We start from the raw sequence: 22,698 nt of genomic DNA, 5'->3' as shown, positions 1-22,698 counted from the left end.
CCTCGATGATTAACCAGAATATCATCTCGGTAGTCCCGACATATATTTTGTGTCCAAGATCAAAACACATGCCTTCCAACATATAGCATCACAACATAGTTTAAGAAAGAGCAAGTAATTAACATTTATAGTACAAGTCTTTAACATGCAACCATTTCCAACAATTTACATCAAAAGACAACAATATCTATGCAGCGGAAACATAAACCTATACAAGAAAGAGAGTGGAGCCACATGCCCATAGGCTCCACCCCAAAAGCACGACCTCCGAGAGTAGGATGTACTACTCTTGCCCGTCACCCTAAAAGGCAAGCATGAAGTAGCCAAACACCGGCTCTTCCTCACTAGCAGCACCTGAAAATGCAGGTATGAGTACGAAGATACTTGCAAGACTTAAACCATATAGAGCACATATACATAGCTCGACTCCAAGGATTGTACATTGAGCCATTAGCAAGGAAAAGCCATATAGTTAAGTTAAACATAAGCGGTAAGCAATCTAGTTATATAGATGTGAGCAACTAACTTAACCAATAAAACATAATTCTACCCTGCCATAACCAACCAAACGTAAATAACTGGAACCAAGGAACATATAAGTAACAAAGACCAACTCAACCATCTCCCACATATCCAACCATCAACCACAAGTGAAAACTCTACGACTGATGCAGATGGACAGAAGCATACTCATGACTGAGAGCGTGGTATTTTGAAATATTTTTACACCCTGGAGTGGATACTCCTGGACCTACACGACTTGAAGACCATACGGCTTGCATGACCACACAGATCCATACAAGAGGTACTCATCTCAACCTTTCCCAATAAGCCCCGATCATTTGAAACATGCATCACTTGGCGTGGCGATACTAGAACTACTCACGGAGCAAACTAGTACCACTACAAGTCCGTCTGCTCACACCGTCAATATTCAGGCCCTAAATGACCATAGCTACAAAGGTATTCGGCTCGCCTTACCATTAAATCAACATCTGGTGATTACGGTAAGTGCTAAAGCCGACTACACCAACGATCGGCGCTTAAACGACACAAGCGGTTTACGGTGTCCGGTTTACTCTTCCGACCTACCCAAGGGAACTCCACATCCGGGCAGGATAAACACCTTCTAGCACCACCCACGTCTCGTCTCATACTCACCACTCATACAACCATCATCTACCCATATCCAATATTGTGATCGTTATGAAAGTAAATAACGCCTATGCTCGCGAACGATGAAGCAATTCACCGCTCGACTTCTACCGAATGACCTATGCATTGCTAAGCATTTCAATTTAACTTGTAATCTAAACACCAACAACATACTCAAGGCGACAAGAAAAGGATGAACAACAATTCAAGGTACAAGTAATGCATTCAACATAGGATCTATCCACTTGTACCCGATCTCAACTCGACACATGCAAACATACATAAGCATAGTTTATCAATTTTAGACTTCATTCAATTGAATAAAGGTGCAATATGCTTAGTTGCTTGCCTTGCTGCTCAGGTGGCTGCCTATAATTACCCACGCAACACTCGCAGAAATTCGAAAGATTAGAGTCGTCTTCAACTGCAAACGCGCCACGCTCCGGCTCTTTGTTCACTAAACAAAGAACGCGTACAATGATGAGCATGAGTGAATGCAACAAGGTATGTCACAATGCATAACAACATGCTAGAAGTACAATATATGTGAATCAATGCAATACTAAATGATCTAAACGAAATCTGAAAAATAATAGCCACCCGGAGTATCCGGGTTGGTCCGGAGTATCCGGGTCTGGACCCTCTGGGTGAACCTCCAGAAGAGGCGTTCGGTTACTGCTTTTTTATTTTACTGGCCCAGAGTATCCGAGTTCCGGAGCCTCTGGGCCATCCTCCGGTGAATGTGCTCGGTTAGCCACTGTTCTAACTCAAACCGGAACCTCCGAGCTGGTCTGGACTATCGGGGCTGTGCCGGACACTCCGGGAGAGGCTCCCGGTTAATCGTTAATGCATTTACTCGGAGTCTCCGGGCTTACCCGGATTATCCGGGTGAGGCAGACTTAGGTTTTTTCACAAATTTTCCCTCGGTCGATTCGACTCACTTTATAAATCTGTGCTACACAAATGTGTATATGCCCTATCCAAAGGATTCTAAACCCATCTTGCACCCTAAACCCTAACAATTTTTGAACAATTCAACGGATGATTTATGTTGAACCTAGAGTATCCGGGTCAGCCCAGAAAAGCTGTTGTCGAGTGGATTTTTGGTCGATTCGAGTTGCGATCTTCTCCAAGCCTAAAGAGAACATATTAGGGATAGTTTAAGGGTCCTAGAACTTACTCATCAACTAGCAACATGACTCTATAGCTTAAATTTGTCAAAAACTCCATTTTTGCTCCAAAAAGCTCAAGAACTTCAAGAACTATTCGATTCCTCCATGAAAACAAAAATGAATTGGATAGATGAGTAGCTCATGAGCTAGAGAATGCAATGGTACTACATGCATACCTCAAATCCTTCTCTTGAGGTTGGATTTTGGGAGAAAAGGAGAGAGAGAGCTTGAGTGGGAGAGTGAGAGGGGGCTGTTGTAGCAGCAGCTACTGGGTGGAGGCATGGGTAGTGAGAGAGGAGAGAGAGAGAGCAGGTGGGGCTGCCCATTTGAGTGGTTGGGATGATGGGGCCACTTGTGGGGCCCACATGTTAGAGAAAGGAAGTATTTCCAACGCAATTTATATTCTTTTCTCTCTTGGATTAGTTTCTCTCATCCAATTGACCCAAAACGAATTGCTCTAATATGCCAAAATAATTCCCCTTGAATTTAATTATGACTCTAATGACATATGATTAAGCTTAATCACACGATTATGGAATTTGGGATATGACAAACCTCCCCCCTTAAGAAGAATCTTGTCTCGAGATTCGGTACGAGTCGGGGAGAGGACGATGAGTCTAGGAACCACGCTGTGAGAGATATCACGCGGTGAGATACGTAAGCTAATGCAATACTTTTATTCAACATAGTGATGAGCATAGACACGCAAGAGGTTTCAATTGTGCAAAATTTACACAATACTTACAAGTTCTAAAAAGCTCGGGATACTCGGAGCGGATTTTATCCTCACGCTCCGAAGTTGCCTCATCTTTGGTGTGGTTACTCCATTGGACTTTGATGAATTTTATGGAATGACGCCAAATTTTGCGTTCCGCTACATCCAATATCCGGATCGGTCGCTCACAATATGTAAGATCCGTTTGTAACTCTTGAGGTGCAACATCAATGACCTCGGTTGGAGCCCAGAGGCACTTCTTCAATTGCGACACGTGGAACACATTATGCACGGTGGAGAGAGACGGCGGCAAATCCAATTGATAGGCTACCTCTCCACGTCGGTCAACAATTTGAAACGGTCCCACATAGCAAAGAGCTAGCTTGCCTCGAACATGGAAATGTTGGACGCCTTTGAAAGGTGAAACCTTGAGATACACATAATGTCCAATTGTGAACTCGAGGTCTCGGTAGCGGCGATCTGCATAGTTTGTAACATCCCAAATTTTGGCCAAATCAAATTTCAAAATTTATTCAAATCAATTCTTTCAAATCAATTCAAAACCATCTCAAATCTTTTTTCCCAAAAATCCCAAAACCTCAAACCCTTTCACTTCCCTTGGGCCCAACCTTCTTTTTCCATCCATCTAGCCCATTTTCCTTTTTCTTCTCCTTTTCCCCCTTCCTCACCTGGCCAGCCCACCCATCCATCCGGCCTGGCCGCTTCCCTCCCTCCCTGGGCCGCCCTCACTCCCCCTCCTTCTCCGGCCCACCTTCCCTCTCCCTTCTTCCTTTCCCCGCGCAGCTCCAGCCCGGCCCACGCACCCCCTTCTCCTTCCTCGTGTCGACCATGCCCCCACAGTACGCGCATGCGAAGAGCTCGCACGGCCGCGTACACGCGTGATCCCCCTTCTGTCTGCACGGTGTGCACGCCCTCCCACCGTGCTGTCCCTCTTCTCCCACTTGCCCTAGCTTCTCACGTCCTGTACCATCAGCGACCGTGCCTAATTAAGCCAGCCACCGGACACCTCCAACCTCGTAGTGTCATCCGCTCGGCCCCTGGCCCCCTTTCTCCGTGCCAACACACTCGCGCACACGCGTACAGGGTTGCCAGAGCCGATTCACTCGGCTACGACCACAATTACGCCACTTGTACCAAGCAAGTCGAGCGATCCTCGCCACCGTCCTCTCACCGGCGAGCTCCTACCCCTTCCCCGCCTATAAACAGCCTTGCTCGAGCTCTGCCCCGCTTCACTGTGCCCACCCAAGCTCCTTGAGGCAAGCTCCACTCTCTCTCTCTCTCTCCCATCCTCTCCCACTCTCACTACTCTCTCTATCTCCACCGAGATTACCTCCCTGGCGATCTCCTCGACCGAGCTACCAAACACCATCACTGTTGACCGCCCAGAACTGCACCGAGCCCTCACCAAGCCCTCACCAAGCTCCACGCTGAGCTCACTGAGCCGCTGTTACAACCGCAAGCCAGCGGCCGTCCCCGTTGCCTCCCCAACCCAAACTCCACCCAAATCCGAATCCCCTCTCTCCCCTCTCTCTCTCTCTCAGTGTGCTCACTGTCGCGAGAGACAGCCGAAAAGGCCGTTCCGGCCATCCTCCGGCGACCCCGCCACCGCGGTCCGATGAACAAAGCGGCAGCACCACCCAGCGCTCGCTCGACCGGGCGCCGAATCCCCCTCGGGTTGCTTGGACCGCCCCGGTCATATGGCCTACAAGGCCGGCCCAGCTCAGCCCAATCCACCAGCCCACAAAGCCAGCCCACCAGCCAAATATCGAAGCCCATTAAACAAGTGATGCACAGTACCGTTTCCTATTTTTTTGGTAAAAACCAGATTTACAGGGAATATTCTAGGAATATTCCTTTCCTTTTTATTTTCTCGATTTAAATTCCCGGCAAACTTCCAAAGCCCATAACTCCTCCATTTTAACTCCGATTTCGACGATTCTCCCACCAAAATTCATATAAATTCAAGCTCTATCTATTCATACCATTTTCATATTATTTCAAATTTATTTATATTTTTATTTGTGTTTTAATTATGTGTTGCCTTGACTGTGTGTCGCGACTAGACGTCGGAAAGTTCGTTGAGCAGGAGGAGGAGGTGCAAGGAACCCAGGAGTTTGAGCAGGACCCCCTCGAGGACTTTCACAAAGAAAAGTCTCAATTTGTTTCCCTTTGACCATATTGAACCCAGTTTTATCAACACAACCCGTAGCAGCCGTTTTACTCTGATATAATGCATGCAATATTACTAGTTGGCATATTTTAAACTGTTGATCTAGTTATAACCTAATGTAGCTTAGCCAGCCATTTGTGTTTATCTTGTGTGCTTAATCTTGGTAAACCTAGGATCTCGCCATAGCTAATTTACTTATGCTAGGCAATTACCTTGTACTAGTATGCTTAGGAATGATAATCTTTACTTTTCCTTCATGCTAATCATATCTAGCTTTTCAAAGGTGTAAAACTTGGTGTTGGTGTTATGTGGGTTATGGTCGGATAAAACCTTGTTGGATGATAATGTTAATTTCTGTGATGGGGTTAGAGTTGGGGCAAAACCAAGGTTCCTTCGGGAATGCCTAGGGAGTGAAAGCGTTGTCCGTGAGACATGCTTCAGGAGGAGTGCTGCCTGGGTGGCAGGCTTCATGTGAAGATGTTTGCCTTGGCTCGTTTAAGGACCGAGTTGATGTGACATCCTACCTAGTCTATACAGTACAACCACTCGACCCTATATGGGCAGGGCTTAGTCTAAATCCCCCCAGCTAGTCTACTATCATCTGGAGGCAGGTGTGCAGCGGGGAACCATGGAGCAGGTGCAGGCGGTGCAGGCTTGGCGACCCGGTTGGAGGTCTAGATAAAGGTCATGAACCCCTGGTTAGCTCCCGTAGGTGGTTAGTGTGATGATGCTATGGTGGGTAATAGCTTTGTTGAGTCGCGCTTCCACGATGGTGGAATGTTGTCGAACTCAGCTTGTGGGTAAAGTGTATAACTCTGCATAGGTAAAACTATTCAAATACCCGTGTCCATGGTCATGGACGAACTACGGTTTGGTCGCAGCAACTAGTATGGGTTGCGTGTGTTCTCCTTTTGAGTGAGTGGGCAAGGTGTGCCCTGTTTTGGAATATAGGTCCAGCCGTGTGCCGTGGACGGGGTGTCCAGCAACGATAAAACTTGATCAACCCCTTTTTATTACTGATGTCGTTTTCATAAACCGCTTTATATAAAATGAACCATGCATGTGTAAAACTTAGCTTTCTGCAAATTCAACCTTACAACTTATCCTTGTCATCCATTTATGCATGTATTCGTACCCATGCCATAGGGCAAGGGTTGAGACTTGTTGAGTAATCTTGTACTCACCCTTGCTTGTACTTTCAGAGGACGACCCGGACTTCGCCGAGGCAGACGGTGAGGTAGGCGAGTAGGCTTGGTCACGTCTGCACCCGAGTTGCCTGTGGAGTGGTATGTTCTCCATGTTGTCTTTGCTGTGTACTCTGTTGTCGTGGACCCTTGTAATAATGCACTTGGGCTTAGTGCTGTATGTTTTATTAGGCTGGTGGATTATACTCACCTCTCCTCGAGTTGTATGGCATTGGTAATACCTGTTGTAAGACTCTTATTTACCAGCGACTGATCCAGAGACTGGTATAATAATGGTTTTAAGCACCGGGGATAACCCGTGGCGCTTTAGCTCTTCTACCGTGATTGTGAAGTGAGAAGACACTTTCGAATAGCTAGAACATGCTCTTCGGCCTCTTTGATCAAATCTGGGCCTAGAAAAGCTCTTTCGCCAGATTCGGACAAATTCAATGGCATTCGGCATCGTCAGCCATATAGAGCTTCAAATGGTGACATTTCAATGCTCGTTTGGAAGCTATTGTTATATAAGAACTCGGCAAATGGCAAGCAAATGTCCCACTTCTTCCTATAAGTGAGAACACAAGCTCGAAGCATGTCCTCCAGAATCTGATTCACCCTCTCAGTTTGACCGTCGGTTTGAGGATGATACGCGGTGCTATGGAAGAGCTCGGTCTCCATAGCTTCATGAAGGCTCCTCCAAAAATGAGAAGTGAATTGAATGCCTCGATCAAAAATGTTCTTCTTCGGAATCCCATGGAGGCAATCAATCTGAGTGAGGTATAGTTCTGCATATTGCTTGGCCAAAAATATGGTCTTGATGGGCAAGAAGTGTGCGGACTTCGTCAACCGATCCACAATGACCCAAATCGAGTCATAGCCATGTGAGATCTTCGGTAATCCAGTAATGAAATCCATGCCAATCTCCTCCCACTTCCAGGAGGGAATAGGTAAAGGTTGAAGTGTACCAACTGGCTTGAGATGCTCGGCCTTCACTCTTTGGCAAACATCACACTCAGCAACATATCGAGCGATTTCTCACTTCATACGAGTCCACCAATCCGTGGCTTGAGGTCTTGATACGTTTTCGTGCTCTCTGGATGAATGGATAGCAACGAGTCATGAGCCTCATCCAATATCTTCTTACTTAGTGCTTCAACCTTCGGAACCACTAAACGGTTCCCGAACCACAAAATACCCTGGTCATCTTTAAAAAAGCACACGGCCTTGCTGATCTGCATTTTCTCCCAGATTCTAGCCCTGCCCTTATCACCCTTCTGAGCTGCCTTGATATCATCCAGGAGAGTGAATCTGATCTCTAGATTGGCGAGAAAACCATTCAAAACCATTTCAAGTCCAAGCCGGTGGAAATCATCACAAAGTGTGGCATTCCCGGGCTTGACTCTAAGACAATGACAATGAGCCCTTCGACTCAAAGCATCGACGACCACATTCACCTTACCGGGGTGATAATGAACTTCCAGCTCATAGTCTTTGATCAACTCGAGCCACCTTCACTGCCTCATATTCAAATCTGTTTGAGTGAAGATATATTTGAGACTTCTGTGATCCGTGTAGATACGGCACAAGTTGCCCATTAGGTAATTGCGCCAGATCTTCAGAGCGTGCATCACTGCGGCAAGCTCTAAGTCATGTGTTGGGTAGTTCTCCTCGTGGTGCTTCAATTGGTGGGAGGCATAAGCGACAACTCTGCCCTCTTGCATAAGGACACATCCGAGGCCCATGCGAGAAGCATCGCAATAGACGTCGAAGCTCTTGCCCACATTAGGCTGAGCAAGAACAGGAGCAATCGTGAGCAGCTTCTTCAAGGTCTGAAAAGCTGACTCACATTCACTTGACCACTCAAACACGTTTCCTTGCTTCAACAGCTCGGTCATTAGCTTGGTAATTCTGGAGAAATTCTCAATGAACCGGCGGTAATAACCTGCGAGTTCGAGAAAACTCCAGATGTTGGTGACATTCTTGGACTGAACCCAACTGAGCACATCCTGCACCTTGCTCGGGTCAACTGCAACACCGTTCTCTGACAAGAAATGACCTAGGAAAGCAACCTCCTTGAACCAAAACTCGCATTTGCTGAACTTGGCATAGAGTTGGTGATCTTGGAGTCGGCCAAGAACAACACGGAGGTGCTCAGAATGTTCTTCTTCAGTCTTAGAGTATATAAGAATGTTGTAGATGAAAACCACAACAAATTTATCAAGTTCCTCCATGAATATCGTGTTCATCAAGTACATGACATATGCCGGAGCATTCGTCAAGCCAAAGGACATGATGGTAAACTCATAAAGACCATAACGAGTTGAGAAAGCCGTCTTTGGAATATTCTCCGGTCGGACCTTGATTTGATGATAGCCCAGTCTCAAGTCAATCTTTGAGAAAACCCGAGCACCGGTCAACTCATCAAACAGAATGTCAATCCTCATGAGCGGATACTTGTTCTCGACAGTGACCTTATTCATCGAGCGGTAATCAACACACATTTGAAGAGATCCATCTTTCTTCTTCACAAAGAGTGCCGAGCATCCCCAAGGTGAGGAGCTCGAACGAATGAACCTCTTCTCTAGCAACTCTTTCAACTGCTTCTTCAGTTCCGCCAATTCATTTGGCAGCATCCTATAAGACCTTTTTGATACTAGGGTCGTTTCAGGTACAAGATCAATAGAAAACTCCACGACGCGGTCGAGTGGCATCCCTGGCAACTCATCCGGAAAAACATCCGGGAATTCACACACTACATGGATGCTTAACAGATCCATGGTGGGGACAACCTTCAGAGCGTAAAGAGAAGGATTGACACCTTAAGCTTCAAATGAATTTGAGTGCTGGATAGGCCATTAAGAGTGACGATCCATCGAGCACAATCGATGACAGCCTTGTTCTTGGTAAGCCAATTCATCCCTAGGATGACGTCTATTCCTTTGGAGTTCATTACCAACAGATTTGTACCGAAGGGTATCTCATTGATAACCAACAATGCTTTGGGAACACACTGATTAATAAAAACCTCAGCTCCAGATGCATCTATGAGATAAGGCATAGGAGTGGCGCTAACATTCAACCCGTGAAGCCATGTATAACTTATTGCTATGAAACAGTGAGAAGACCTAGAATCAAAAAGAACAACTGTGGGAATGATGACCGAATTAAAACTCATATTCAACGTACCCATCAGTACGTTGTCGCCCTCGTGAACTTCTTCAGCGGTGGTGTCGTGCGCTCGGCCATGCTTGGGGACGTGGGTAGCTTCAGAAGATTGCGGTGCAGACTGAGCAAGTGGTGGCCTTGGAGCGGTCACCATAGCTCCTGGCTTCGAATATAGGAAATCCCGAGCATAGTGGCTGACACGGCCGCAGTTATAGCACGGGCCACCGGGGCCACCTGTCACACTCACTTGGGTGCCAACAGGTCTTGCAGGCTACCCTTGTGGAGTGGAGAAAGACGGGCGCCGCACCATCCACATCGGCCGTGGAGCAGTCGGTGCCGACACGTGAGATGGTGGAGGTTGACTCTCAGTGCGGGTGCGTTGAGAGCTCCCGCCCATGGAAGGCAGCGGACCCCTCTTGCGCTTCTTCTCCTCCTGTTGGTTCTTGAGCTTGAACTCCACCGTGAGAGATGTGCTCACCAACTTGTTGAAGCCAGTGAACTCATATGTGGATAGCCGGTCTTGCATCTTCGAGTTGAGGCCATTGACAAAGCAGTATTGTTTCCTCTCGTCTATGTTGACCTCATCCCTAGCATACTGTGCAAGGTGGTTGAACACCTATACATACTCCATCACTGATTTACCTCCTTGCTTGAGGTCCATGAATTCCCTTCTTTTGATCTCCATAAGAACCTTAGGAATATGGAAATCCCGGAATGCCTGACGGAACTCCGCCCAAGACACCCGATGATTGGCAGGTGCATGGCCAAGTAGTTGGACCACCACGCGCCCGCCGGGCCGTGAAGCTGATGAGCGGCGAAGAGTGTCTTCCCGTGGTCCTTGCACCGAAGGATAGCGAGTTTCTGCTCGATGGTGCGAAGCCAATGGTCGGCGTCGAGCGGGTCCTCAGCACGCGTGAAGGTAGGCGGCTGAGTCCGCAGAAAATCCGAGAATTCATCAAGGCGTCCGGCCCCACCTCCTCCTTGACGGGTCGTGTTACGCACGAGAGCTTCGAGAAGCGCTGTCTGAGCTTGACAGTTTTGCTCGATTTGCATAAGCACCTCCACCATGCTCGGCGGTGGAGGCGGATTATTCTCATTAGAACCTTCACGAAGATCACCCAAACTGCCATGGGTTCTCATCCTGTTGTGACGATGAAAAGGAAGAGATGCGAAAGGTTAAACTCCGACATAAGTGAAAGATCTAACTCCAACTAATGCTACTTTGCTATGTCAGACCTCGCTTATTTGGATCCGTATACTATACACTGATGAAAATGCATGTTCAAAGGCATGATACAAAATGAGAAATGAAACATGAAAGCATGCTCGCTTCTGAACTACACGTATCTTTCTCAAATGCATCTCTCCCCATCAAGCATCATAACTACATACGTTATACTTAGGGGCATAATATAGCAGGTTCATACATATTAGCAAAAAGATACACAAAGAAATTTGAGTGAGTTGCTTAGTGAAGTTAACCACTTACTAAACAATATTCTAATTATATTTATGCTACTTAATTAAACCAAACTCTGATACCACGCTGTAAAAAACCATCCAAATAATATTCTAATTAATCAACAGGAGAATCATTATTCATAATCACAACCTCGATAATTAACCAGAATATCATCCTGGTAGTTTCAGCACGTGTTTTGTGACCAAGATCGGAACACATGCTTTCCAACATATAGCATTACAACATAGCTTAAGAAAGAGCAAGTAATTAATATTTATATTACAATTTTTTAATATGCAACCATTTCCAACAATTTACATCAAAAGACAACAACATCTACACAGCGAAAATATAAACCTATACAACAAAGATTGTGGAGCCTAACATAAACCTATATAACAAAAAGAGTGGAGCCACAAGCCCTTAGGCTCCACCCTAAAAGCACGACCTCCGAGAGCAGGATGCACTACTCTTGTCTGCCACCCTGAACGGCGGACATGAAGTAGCCAAACACCGGCTCTTCCTCACTAGCAACACCTGAAAAAGCAGACATGAGTACGAAGGTACTCGCAAGACTTAAACCATATAGAGCACATATACATAGCTCGACTCCAAGGATTATGCATTGAGCCATTAGCAAGAAAACATAATTCTACTCTGTCATAACTAACTGAACATAAATAACTGGAACAAAGGAACATATGAGTAACAAAGACCAACTCAACCATCTTCTACATATCCAACCATCAACCACAAGCGAAAACTCTATGACCGATGCAGATGGACAGAAGCATGCTCATGACCGAGAACGCGGTATTTCGAAATATTTTTACACCTTATAGGGGGATACTCCTGGACCCACATGACTTGAGGACCATACGACTTGTATGACCACACAGATCCATACAAGGAGGTACTCATGTCAACCTTTCCTAATAAACCGTGATCATTTGAAACATGCATCGCTTGGTGTTGCGGTACTAGAACTACTCCCGGAGCAAACTAGTACCACTACAAGCCCGTCCGCTCACACTATCGATGTTCAGGCCCCAAATTACCACTGCTACAAAGATAGTCGGCTTGCCTTACCATTAGATCAGCATGTGGTGAGTACGGTAAGTGCTAAAGCCGACTACACCGACGATCGGTGCTTAAATGACGCAAGCGGTCTACTGTGTCCGATTTCCTCTTCCGACATACCCAGGGGAACTTCACATCCGGACAAGATAAACACCTACTAGCACCGCTCACGTCTCGTCTCATACTCACCACTCACACAACCATCATCAACCCATATCCAATATTGTGATCATTACGAAAGTAAATAACGCCTATGCTCGCGAACGATGAAATAAGTCACCGCTCGATTTCTACCGAATGACCTATGTATTGCTAAGTATTTCGATTTAACTTGTAATCTGGACACCAACAACATACTCAAGGCGACAAGGAAAGGATGAACAACAATTCAATGTAGAAGTAATGCATTCAATATAGGATCTACCCACTTGTACCCGATCTCGACTCGACACATGCAAACATACATAAGCATAGTTTATCAATTTTAGACTTCATTCAATTGAACAAAAGTGCAATATGCTTAGTTGCTTACCTTGTTGCTCAGGTGGCTGCCTATAATTACCCATGCAACACTCACAGAAATCCGAAAGATTAGAGTCGTCTTCAACTGCAACCGCGCCACGCTTCGGCTCCTTATTCACTAAACAAGAACACGTGCAATGATGAGCATGAATGAATGCAACAAGGTATGCCACAATGCTTAACAACATGCTAGAAGTACAAGACATGCGAATCAATGCAATACTAAATGATCTAAATGAAATCTAAAAAATAATAGCCACCCAGAGTATCCGGGTTGGTCCGGAGTATCCGGGTCCGGACCCTCCAAGTGAACCTCCGGAAGAGGCGCTCGGTTACTGCTTTTTTATTTGACTAGCCCGGAGTATCCAGGTTCCGGAGCCTCCAGACCATCCTCTGGTGAAGGTGCTCGGTTAGCCACTTTTCTAACTTAACCCGGAACCTCCGGGTTGGTCCAGACTATCCGGGTTGTGTTGGACACTTCGGGAGAGGCTCTCGGTTAATCGTTAACGCATTTACCTAGAGTCTCCGGGCTTACTCGGATTATCCAAGTGAGGCAGACTTAGGTTTTTTCACATGTTTTTCTTCGATCGATTTGACTCACTTTACAAATCTGTGTTACACAAACGTGTATATGCCCTATCCAAAGGATTCTAAACCCATCTTACACCCTAAACCCTAACAACTTTTGAACACAATTTGACGGACGATTTCTGCTGAACCCAGAGTATCCGGGTGAGGTCGGAGTATCCAGGTCAGCCCAGAAAAGCTGTTGTCGAGTGGATTTTTGGTCGATTCGAGTTGCGATCTTCTCCAAGCCTAAAGAGAACATGTTAGGAATAGTCCAAGGGTCCTAAAACTCACTCATCAACTAGCAACACGACTCTATATCTCAAATTTGTCCAAAACTCTATTTTTGCTCCAAAAAGCTCAAGAACTTCAAGAATTACTCGATTCCTCCATGAAAACAAAAATGAATTAGATAGATGAGTAGCTCATGAGTTAGAGAATGCAATGGTACCACATGCATGCCTCAAATCCTTCTCTTGAGGTCGGATTTTGGAAGAAAAGGAGAGAGAGAGCTTGAGTGGGAGAGTGAGAGGGGGCTGTTGTAGCAACAGCTGCTGGGTGGAGGTGTGGGGAGGGAGGGAGGAGAGAGAGAGGGCAGGTGGGGCAGCCCATTTGAGTGGTTAGGATGGTGGGGCCACTTGTGGGGCCTATATGTTAGATAAAGGAGGTATTTTCAATGTGATTTCTATTCTTTTCTTTCTCAAATTAGTTTCTCTCATCTAATGTGCCAAAATAATTCCCCTGGAATTTAATTATGACGCTAATGACACATGATTAAGCTTAATCATGCGATTATGGAATTTGAGATGTGACAGCAATCCAATCATGGATTGGTTGTGCAACTCTAGGAGTGAGTATGCGCCTATTCTTGATGAATATGTTGACAATGAGCCTGAATCCCCAAGCACAAGTAGATTTCTGGTAGAAGAGTTAGGAATGGATGAAGAAGAAGTGGCCATATCTAAGAGGAAGCTTGATTTTGGTAGATAGGGCGGTAAGAAGAAAGGGAAGGTAGGATTGGAGAAATATGAAGAAGGCATTGCAGACGATTTTGAGTTGGATTCTTCACAAGGTAGCCCAACTTATGTTGAATCAGGGGATAGCAGTTCAGATGATGATGTAGGTTGTGGTACAAATGATAACTCAATTGCATATGTCGCATTTAAATTCAAATTGATACCTATGTTACTTATATTTGAATTTGTAGGTGCTAGATGTGAGCAATCAATCCCTATCCGTCCAAGATCAACAAGGCAAAAGAAACTCTCTGTCAAAGGCCTCTATCTTAAAAAGGTTTGACAAATCTCTTGCCCTCGTATCTAAACATTGAATTGACAAATCTCTTGCCCTTATATCTAAACATTGAATTTATGTTTTCTTTTGAATCGTTTCCTTCCTTGAATGCTTCAGATTTTGTCAATTGTGATAACTATGAGTTAGGTATATTATCTACACCTTTGTCCTGCTTAGTATTGGATGATCATGTACTAAATTAGGATTTGATCATGTAAAATATATTTTTGATCATAATAAATTGATGAAATGCACATAGTATGCAGTTGCCATTGAGCTTACACATTTGTATATTGTGACCAGATTTTGAGTATATGTCACTATTTGCAGTGATCCAAGCCGCCAAGGACTATGGACGGAGTTAGTGATCAGATCTGAGTATGTCATCATGTTTTGTCCTTTTGGTTTATGTGCTTGTAATATGTGGAACTATGGAGTACTGGCTGATTTAGTGATCAGATATTGAGCCTATGTGGCCCTGTTTTGGTTTATATGCTTGTAATATTTGAGACTACAGACTGATGTTTATGTTGTGCATTTTCGTTCAAACTTGTAATATTTGGGACTGCGCAAGTGTCACTTGCAATCAACAGACTATGGATTGATGCTAATGTTTTCTATTTTTTTCTAAACATGTAGTATTTGAGACTATGTCAGTTGTTATGTTTAAATCTATCTAATGGACTATGCATGTGGAAGGACATGAGCTTATATGATGTTTTGTGCACTTATCAAATGGAACATATTGAATGTGTGCTATGAAAGTGCGATATTATCTCATTTATATATTATTAAGCGTTATTTTCTATATCAAATGGTTTGGATACAATATATGTGATTTTCGAGAGAAATTGAGCCATTTTTTTTCAAATTTTGTCTGAAAAATTTTGTCTATTGCCGATAGAATTCCGATAAATATGATAATTCTGTTTATCGCTAACCTCCAAATTTTTTTATCAATAAGTTTTTCCTTGCCCTCTGCTGATGTCTCGTGTCCCATCCCTCTTCTCCTTCCAGTTGTAGCTGCTCTCCCAGCTTAGGCTTCCATTCATCTCATATGTGTACCTGGTTAGCATGACTGAATTGGATTGACAGTAAATCATCCAAGTTTTGTGAAGATTGGTTGTGCTTGTGATCAATTGAGGCGTGCGGTTCCAAGCCTGTGTACCACGTGCCGACCTCGAGCCCTGTATGGCGTGCGATGTCACAGGTTTGCAGCCCATGATGCACGTCATCCAATCACAGGTTTGCATCCCGAACGCGATGGTCTTCGGCCTAAACTTCACGCCATCACTCTATCGCCACCTCCTCTATGGCGTGCTCAACGCCGATGAGGCGCAAGCCGACAAGGATCACGTCGGCTCGGCTTACCCGTTTGGCTATGGCCACAAGCAGATCAAGTGCCCTCTCGACATCAACTCCGCGTCGCTCTCTGACACCTATACAATCCCCTCGACCGTCGTCTTCCAGGTTGCGTTGGACGAGTATATCATGGCGGTGCGGAAGGTGGTGATGCGGGTGCTGGAGGCGATGGTCGAGGGGTTGAGCATTGTGCCCTCGGACGTGATGTGTGTGATGGTGATGGGGGCAGGGAGCAACCAGGTGTTCCATGTGAACCACTACCCATTGTGCCCCACGCTACAGGGCTTCGACTGCAGCACCACCGGCTTTAGCGAGCACACAGACCTACAGCTCATCTCCATGCTCCGCTCCAACGGCACGTCTGGCCTACAAATCACGCTCCATGACGGTGGCCAGTGGGTGTTCATGCCTCTGACCATCGATGTCGTGGTGGCCATAGCGTGCACGGTCACCGTGCTCGTGCTCGATGTGTTTGCCGCGCCCATGCCGACATGGTGCGTGACCTCGGGGTGCCCTCCTACATGTTCACGTCGTTCACCAATGCCAAGCTCGCGCTCATGCTGCCTGCGCCCGTGCTCCACAAGGCTATCATGGGGGAGTTCTATGCCACCACGTTCTGGACACACAAGCACCCCAACATTGTGGACCGCAAATTCATCGATGTGTTCAAGGCCGTGGTAAGCAATCTAAGCGAGCAGCAAGTCCAGGTTTCTTGGGATCTCGGTGGTGCTACCACGGCAACATGGGAGCAAGTCTCTTTTCAAGAGGGGAGGAATGTCATGTACTGGTTGGGCTGGCCCCTGGCTGGCTGGACACCAGTACAAAAGGCCATCAGACAAAGGCTTTTCTTCCTCGGCTCCCTCCCGGCTTACTCCCAGCTTCCTCCTCCTCTGGACTCTACTCTGATCCCTAAACCCGGCATCTTCTTCCTCGGCTCCTCTTCCTCTCGGCTTCCTCCTCCTCTGGACTCTACTCTGATCCTCTCCCTCATTGCTGCTTCCCCTCCAGGCTTCTCTATTCTAGACTCCTCCCTTCCTTTATTCCTACATTGCTGAACTCGTGTATTCCCTGTGAGATCGCAAGTACACATCGGTTGAGTGGATTTGGGTGTTGTGTGTGATCCGATTGCTTGGATCAACTGAGGTCTGTGACAGAGGCGGTGGCGTATGCGTCACGGCTGGCGGCACACCCGTGGGTGAGCGTGACGGTGTGTAGGTTCCTTCCAGCGTCGAGGGGGTTGGTGGTGGTGGAGGATGAGGAGGTGATGGCGGACAAGGAGTTCATGGCGGACTTGCACGAAAGGCTGGTGGTGCCAAGGCAGGTGTCGTACACGGAGAGGTACGTGATCAATAGCGCAGAGATGGTGAATGCACTGAGCTACCTAGCGAGGACGTACTCGCTCTTCATCTTGGGCAAAAGCAGCGGTGGTGCGGGGGTGGGGGCGATGACGTGCAACATGGGAGACTGGAACGAGGAATTCCCAGAGCTGGGCCCCATCGGGGAGCTACTGGCCTCCGACGATTTCCTGGGCGATGGTTCCGTGCTGGTGCAGCAGCAGCACAGCGTGCACAAGATGAGGGCATGGAAGCAGCAGCATCCATCCTGCCTAACACCACCATGCCCATGCTGATCATGCTGATGCAGTGGTCGACATCCTCAGATCCTCCTAGTAGCTAGCAGTTGATCCATACAACAGTACCTAGCAGTTGGTGGAGATCGAGGACTCCTACATCTAAAGTAATACATGCACTGCACACACGGTTCATTCACTTAGGCTAATAATTTTATGGGTGGTGCTATATTTCAATCGCATGAAATGATCGAACTTTCAGTCGATGTATGGCATCCGTCAGATGACCACCAAATGTACCAGACTCTTTCTCTAGCTCGCCCTGCCCACCCCTCCCGTCTCCAGCAGCATCCCTGCCAGATCCATGCCTAACACCATGCTAACCAGGCGACCGTGACACCCCTACCCTGACACCCACCACCCAGCCCTCGCATCCGTCACCACCACTAGTTTGTAATGCCTCCAGGGCTGGAAATAAAGCTCGAGGCTCATGAGCCAACTCGAGCTCGGCTCGGCTCGAAGGCTAAGCGAGCCGAGCCCGAGCTCCCTCGTCAGCTCAGTGGCCTATCTAGCCGAGCCCAAGCTGGCTCACAAGTCGCTCGTTGGCTCAGCCATCGGCCCAGCCCAGGCAGCCAGGCCATAGCCAAGCAACACACAGAGCAGGCCACAACCCAGCAATCTAGTCCCCATCATCAGTAAGCGATCGTCTGTCTCCCAGAGAGAGAGAGAGAGATGCCGCCTCCTGCCCGCTGTCGTCGCCTCTCTCATCGACCCGTCATGACGCCGCATCTCCTGCCAACCTACCGTGCTGCCACCGACTCTCCGCCCACCCGCTACCGTCGCCACCGCCGACCCACCACATCTCTTGCCGAGGCGCCGACCCGCCATGCCGTCGCCTCCTCTCCGCTTGCTTGCTGTCGCCGCCACTTGGTCGCAGCGACCATGCCGCCACCGCCCTCCTCGGCTGTAGGAATGGATCGCCCCCCCCCCCCATTCCCCTCTTCCCCTTCCCTCATCGGGAACGCGAATGCATTGCCGTAGTAGCCTTCTAGGATTGCAGCACCGGATTTGCCACTGTGGTCATTGATGATGCAGTTCATGTGCATCACCTTGTCAGCGTTCGACGCCAGCGCCACTGTGCAACACTTCCACAGGAGCCCTGTGACGAGGTCGAACATGGAAGCGCGTGAGCGGAGGTGCGACAGGAGGTGAAGAGGAGATGGTGACGAGGAACTGAGGAGGAGCAGACTCGGCTCGCGAGCCAGTGACGAGCCCGTTTTCTAGCTTGGTGAAGTAGTTGAGCCAAGCCAGACTCGGCTCGCCTAAAGGCAAGCTCGTGTGAGCCGAGATGAGCCTAACTCGGCTCGACTCGTTTCCAGCCCTACATGCCTCCCAGAGCATCCCTCCAAGGCCAACACGAGTGAACGCCTCCCTCGAATCAAAACCACCAGCGCTAACCTCTCGCCGGCAACATCACTCATAAATTCTTCAAATTTTAGTCAAATGTAATCTAGGAAAAGTATAATTTTATATATTACTTGTTATAAAGTGGGTTGCTTGGTTGGATGTCAAGCTTAGCCACAGTTTTCTTAGTCATGTTCACAAAGTGTTTAGTTCTAGCCATAGTTTAGTCATGCCAAACTTTTTCCATGAAGGTCCCACGACGTTTCATAGACCCCGAGTTGTGGCAAGATTCATTTAGGCAAGCTTAAATTGTGGTGCCTTTTCTGTTGGTCACAAGTTAGGCAATGGCGAGATTGTTTGGCATACTTTGGCAACCTTGGGTTACAAAAAGATTAAAATCTCTCTGTATGCTCCTAGTTATATTGTAGACCAGTATTGAGAACCGCAAGATGGGCAGTGAGTTTACCATGGATAATTAATAATTATTACAACATAAATATCACATTTACTGTAAGTAACAGATTCAGTACATCTGTACAAAATGTCATCTCGTCCTAGACACATTATTGGAAAATATGCCCAATTTTAGGTTATAGACCCAAGACGCAAAATGGGAAAATTTAGGGAAGACAACATGGCTAAAGTTTTCCTTCAGTTCAACATTGCGAGAAATGATTTTTGGGCATTCTTTCCATCATCTCATCCAAATATTTGGCATATCACTCCAGATGAAGAACAACTCTTTTTTTCCCTAATACTTCACGTAATCATAAGAAAATAACAAGTATTTCTACAAACAGATCTAACCTGTTGCTGAAAACGCCTACGTCTAAAGGATGACAATGTTCATGAACTTCCTCTTTGCAAAAGCCAACCACCATTTGTTTGGAAAGCCATTAGCTCTGTATGCACAGTTGAGGAGTCTTCCACTTGTTTCCTCCCTGATCTGCTTCAAATAATTCCTCAACAGTTCTGCATTCAGACAGAGAAATGTCCAATCGTCAATTTATCATCGCAATCCATGGGGCAGGAATGTTTACTAACTTAGTCCACAGTGTAAAAAAAAATCCTACTTAGGTGAAATACTAGGAAACAACTTATTACTTCTACTGACTACAATTTTGGGTATTCACTTCATTTTGTTAGGTATAGGTGCTTTTCTGCTAGTACTCAAGAAAAGACATGGTTCAATTCAATGAAAAGCATATGGCACATGCGGTTAACACAGACGACATTGTATACCTGCTTCCTCCTGAGATTGGGGAAGAGTGAAAAGTCCAGGAAAAGGAAACCCTGGTTCCCCAGGCACAGGAACTTTCTCCAAGCCCAGATTAATGATTGCCTTGGTCCCAACAGCCAGTGTCCGGCAGCCTTCTAGTCTTTTCAAGGCAATATTGACGTAAAATGTCAGATATATCAGTAATTTGTCTGCTGGACTTTTGACGTGAAAATTCTTGAAGAAAACATTCGCTCGAAAGAATGTAATGGCTTCATCAAGTATATCCGCTTTATCTGTAATAGCATCAACATAAATAAGAAGTTCATCATGTTCTTGTAGTGATGGAAGTACATTATCAAATGTGTTCTGTGTTGTCAGAATACCTGGGTCAGAGGCTGGGGCTGGGCCTTTTATATGAGTTTTTAGTGGAAGCAAAGGACAACCACAAGCTTTGGTGACCCCATCATCATCAACAAAACTAGAGTGATAAACCTGCCCACAAGGATCAAATACATGGAGTGATTTTTTTTTTTTTTTTTTTTGAAATCCATACATTACATAGATATCACCAGTTATCAGAACCAAAAATTAGCTAACAAAATCAGTACAGAAGAAACAAGGAGAAAAGGTGATAAGCTCATTTGGTCTCCATCACCCATCTTAAGCCATTAAACCCATGAAAGTTTAAGTGAAGCATTTTGATCTACAATATTTATTGTGTGGTATTACTTTTCTTCTGTTGGACTGCATCAACAGTTATAACCAGAGCCAACCATATAATAGAGCAGGAAAGCAGTTCTCGTCTGGAAAGATAATTTAGGCTTGATGTGCATCACAATTTTCTTATTCTGTTTCCATTATATTTGCGTCCATTTCGTTACTCATAATTTTGTGTTTTTGCAGAATATCATATTTTTTGAGTATGTACTTCATTCAGTATTGATTTGTAGATTAATCATAGGATACAGTAGCTATAACTAGTAAGCCAATATTGAATCTAGAAAATGATTTCATTAATCTGAAAATCAAACATTGAAACATGTTGCCAGCTTTACTTTGCACATGGACTTCAACATATTGACTTAACCCAAGAAAATATTGCTTTTGCGGCAATACAGTACCAATGATATCTCATGCAATTCTGCAGGTTGTTTGGCAGCTCTTAATGGTGAATCACACTAGATCTGTCTAGCCACTGCTCTACTTTAGAATCACCTTCCTAGAGACATTTCAAGGTACTTGATTAAATCACTAGTAACCACAAAACTTGAATAGATATTTTTCCTATTTTTTTATGACAAGTGTACTAGTTTGGTTTAACTTTAAACTAGAGGTGACACAGTCTCGCATTCTTGTTTCCAGATATCACCATGACAGTGACATCGAACACACACTTGACCTCCATTTTTGACAATGCAACGAACAACTGGCATGATACTAAAGACGCTTGTGAACCTGTAAACTATCTACCTTGTGATAGGCTGTCCTAGCAATTTATTCTCATTAGCGGTTCACAAATCACAATAAGCATATTTAAAACTGCTAATGGTCAAGCCTTGGATCCCGAATTTAACGCTGCCACGGATTGAAATGCAAGATTGATTCTTGATCCACTGGGAAATACATCAAGTACACGGAATCTTTAAACGAATGCATTCCAATATCAAGACTAATTCTGGTGCTCGCAGACAGGTCACACAGCTCAGTCTCTAATAGCCGCATCCATCAACAACAAGACTAGTAGCTACGCAATATTCAGATCCTGCAAACAATGTGTAGTTCGGGAAAGACAAGGAAAGAAAAAGGAAATCCCCAAAAGGGATGGGTCCGAGTTTTGCTCGTACGAGGGTTTGAGGGCATAGGGAATTGAAGCGTCCTCCAGCGGGATCGAATCAAGAAAGGAAATCAAAGGGGAGTCTTGGCATGGGTAGGACGAGACAGAGAGGTGCGCACCATTTTGCTGGTCCCAACCAGGAGGAGCCGATGCTGCCGCACCTCTCTGAAAGGCCGCGCCCGCGATCTGGACGGCCCGGCGGCGGCGCAGCAGTTCCCCGAGCTGCAGGGGGCGGATCAACCCTGGCTGGCCGTGGCCGGAGAGGAATCTGAGGGAGAGGAGGATTGGGGAAGGAGGTCTGCATGTGTAAATTTTCATGATGTTAGGGTCCTTTGTGCAGAAATGGCAACGCATATCGGATCAGACGTGTGGATGTATTAGGTGTGGAAAGCCGTTTTTATAATTTACTAAAGTAAAAATAAATAAATAAATAAATTATAAATTTAGCTTTTAACAATATATCTTTTAGATTGTAGCAATTTCATATTTTATTGTCCATCGGCTTCGCTTAACTTTTGATTTACAAAAAGGTCAAACTGTTTATCAATGTTAGGGTAGAATTACCCATCACTGCCCCTTTGTTACCCCCTACCCACGCGTCCCTGGACCCGAATCCACCCACGCACTCCCTCCAACACCTCTCGCTCCAGCGCATCTCCCAATCGTCGAACCCTAGCATCGCCGCCATGGATGAGTTCGGCGCAGCCGCCACTGACGAGTTTGACGCTGCCCTCTCCTACCAAGACAGCATGGCCAACGCCTCTCCCTCACCCACAACCACTCTCAGCGTGGTGTTGTTCCGA

The 22,698-nt window shown here is 46.0% G+C and overlaps 1 protein-coding gene across 4 annotated transcripts; it reads right to left on the bottom strand.

Moving 5' to 3' along the window:
* Positions 1-99: 99 nt before the first annotated feature.
* LOC133918703 (actin-related protein 2/3 complex subunit 3-like) lies at positions 100-22,249 on the bottom strand. 4 transcript variants are annotated; one of them, XM_062362720.1, is made up of 5 exons: positions 22,015-22,249; positions 20,445-20,553; positions 20,085-20,354; positions 19,650-19,814; positions 100-354 (listed from the first exon to the last, which is right to left on the bottom strand). In XM_062362720.1, exons 1-4 carry the CDS (start codon positions 22,015-22,017, stop codon positions 19,672-19,674), a joined length of 525 nt encoding a protein of 174 aa, XP_062218704.1. In that variant the 5' UTR covers positions 22,018-22,249; the 3' UTR covers positions 100-354; positions 19,650-19,671. The 4 variants fall into 4 exon arrangements, with proteins under 4 accessions (XP_062218704.1, XP_062218702.1, XP_062218703.1 ...); XM_062362718.1 differs by lacking the exon at positions 100-354 and adding an exon at positions 11,370-11,581; XM_062362719.1 differs by lacking the exon at positions 100-354 and adding an exon at positions 12,657-12,764.
* Between the last annotated feature and the right edge of the window lie 449 nt (positions 22,250-22,698).

The sequence above is a fragment of the Phragmites australis genome, chromosome 5, assembly GCF_958298935.1.
Source record: "Phragmites australis chromosome 5, lpPhrAust1.1, whole genome shotgun sequence".
NCBI lineage: Eukaryota > Viridiplantae > Streptophyta > Magnoliopsida > Poales > Poaceae > Phragmites > Phragmites australis.
This window is presented reverse-complemented; position numbering and strand designations above follow the sequence as displayed.

Excerpts from the sequence above, each read along its gene's own strand:
- LOC133918703 (XM_062362720.1), bottom strand. Across the intron at positions 20,355-20,444 it reads AGCCCCAGCCTCTGACCCAG|ATAAAGCGGATATACTTGAT; the intron begins GTATTCTGACAA and ends ATGCTATTACAG. Across the intron at positions 19,815-20,084 it reads CCAATCTCAGGAGGAAGCAG|AACTGTTGAGGAATTATTTG; the intron begins GTATACAATGTC and ends GTCTGAATGCAG.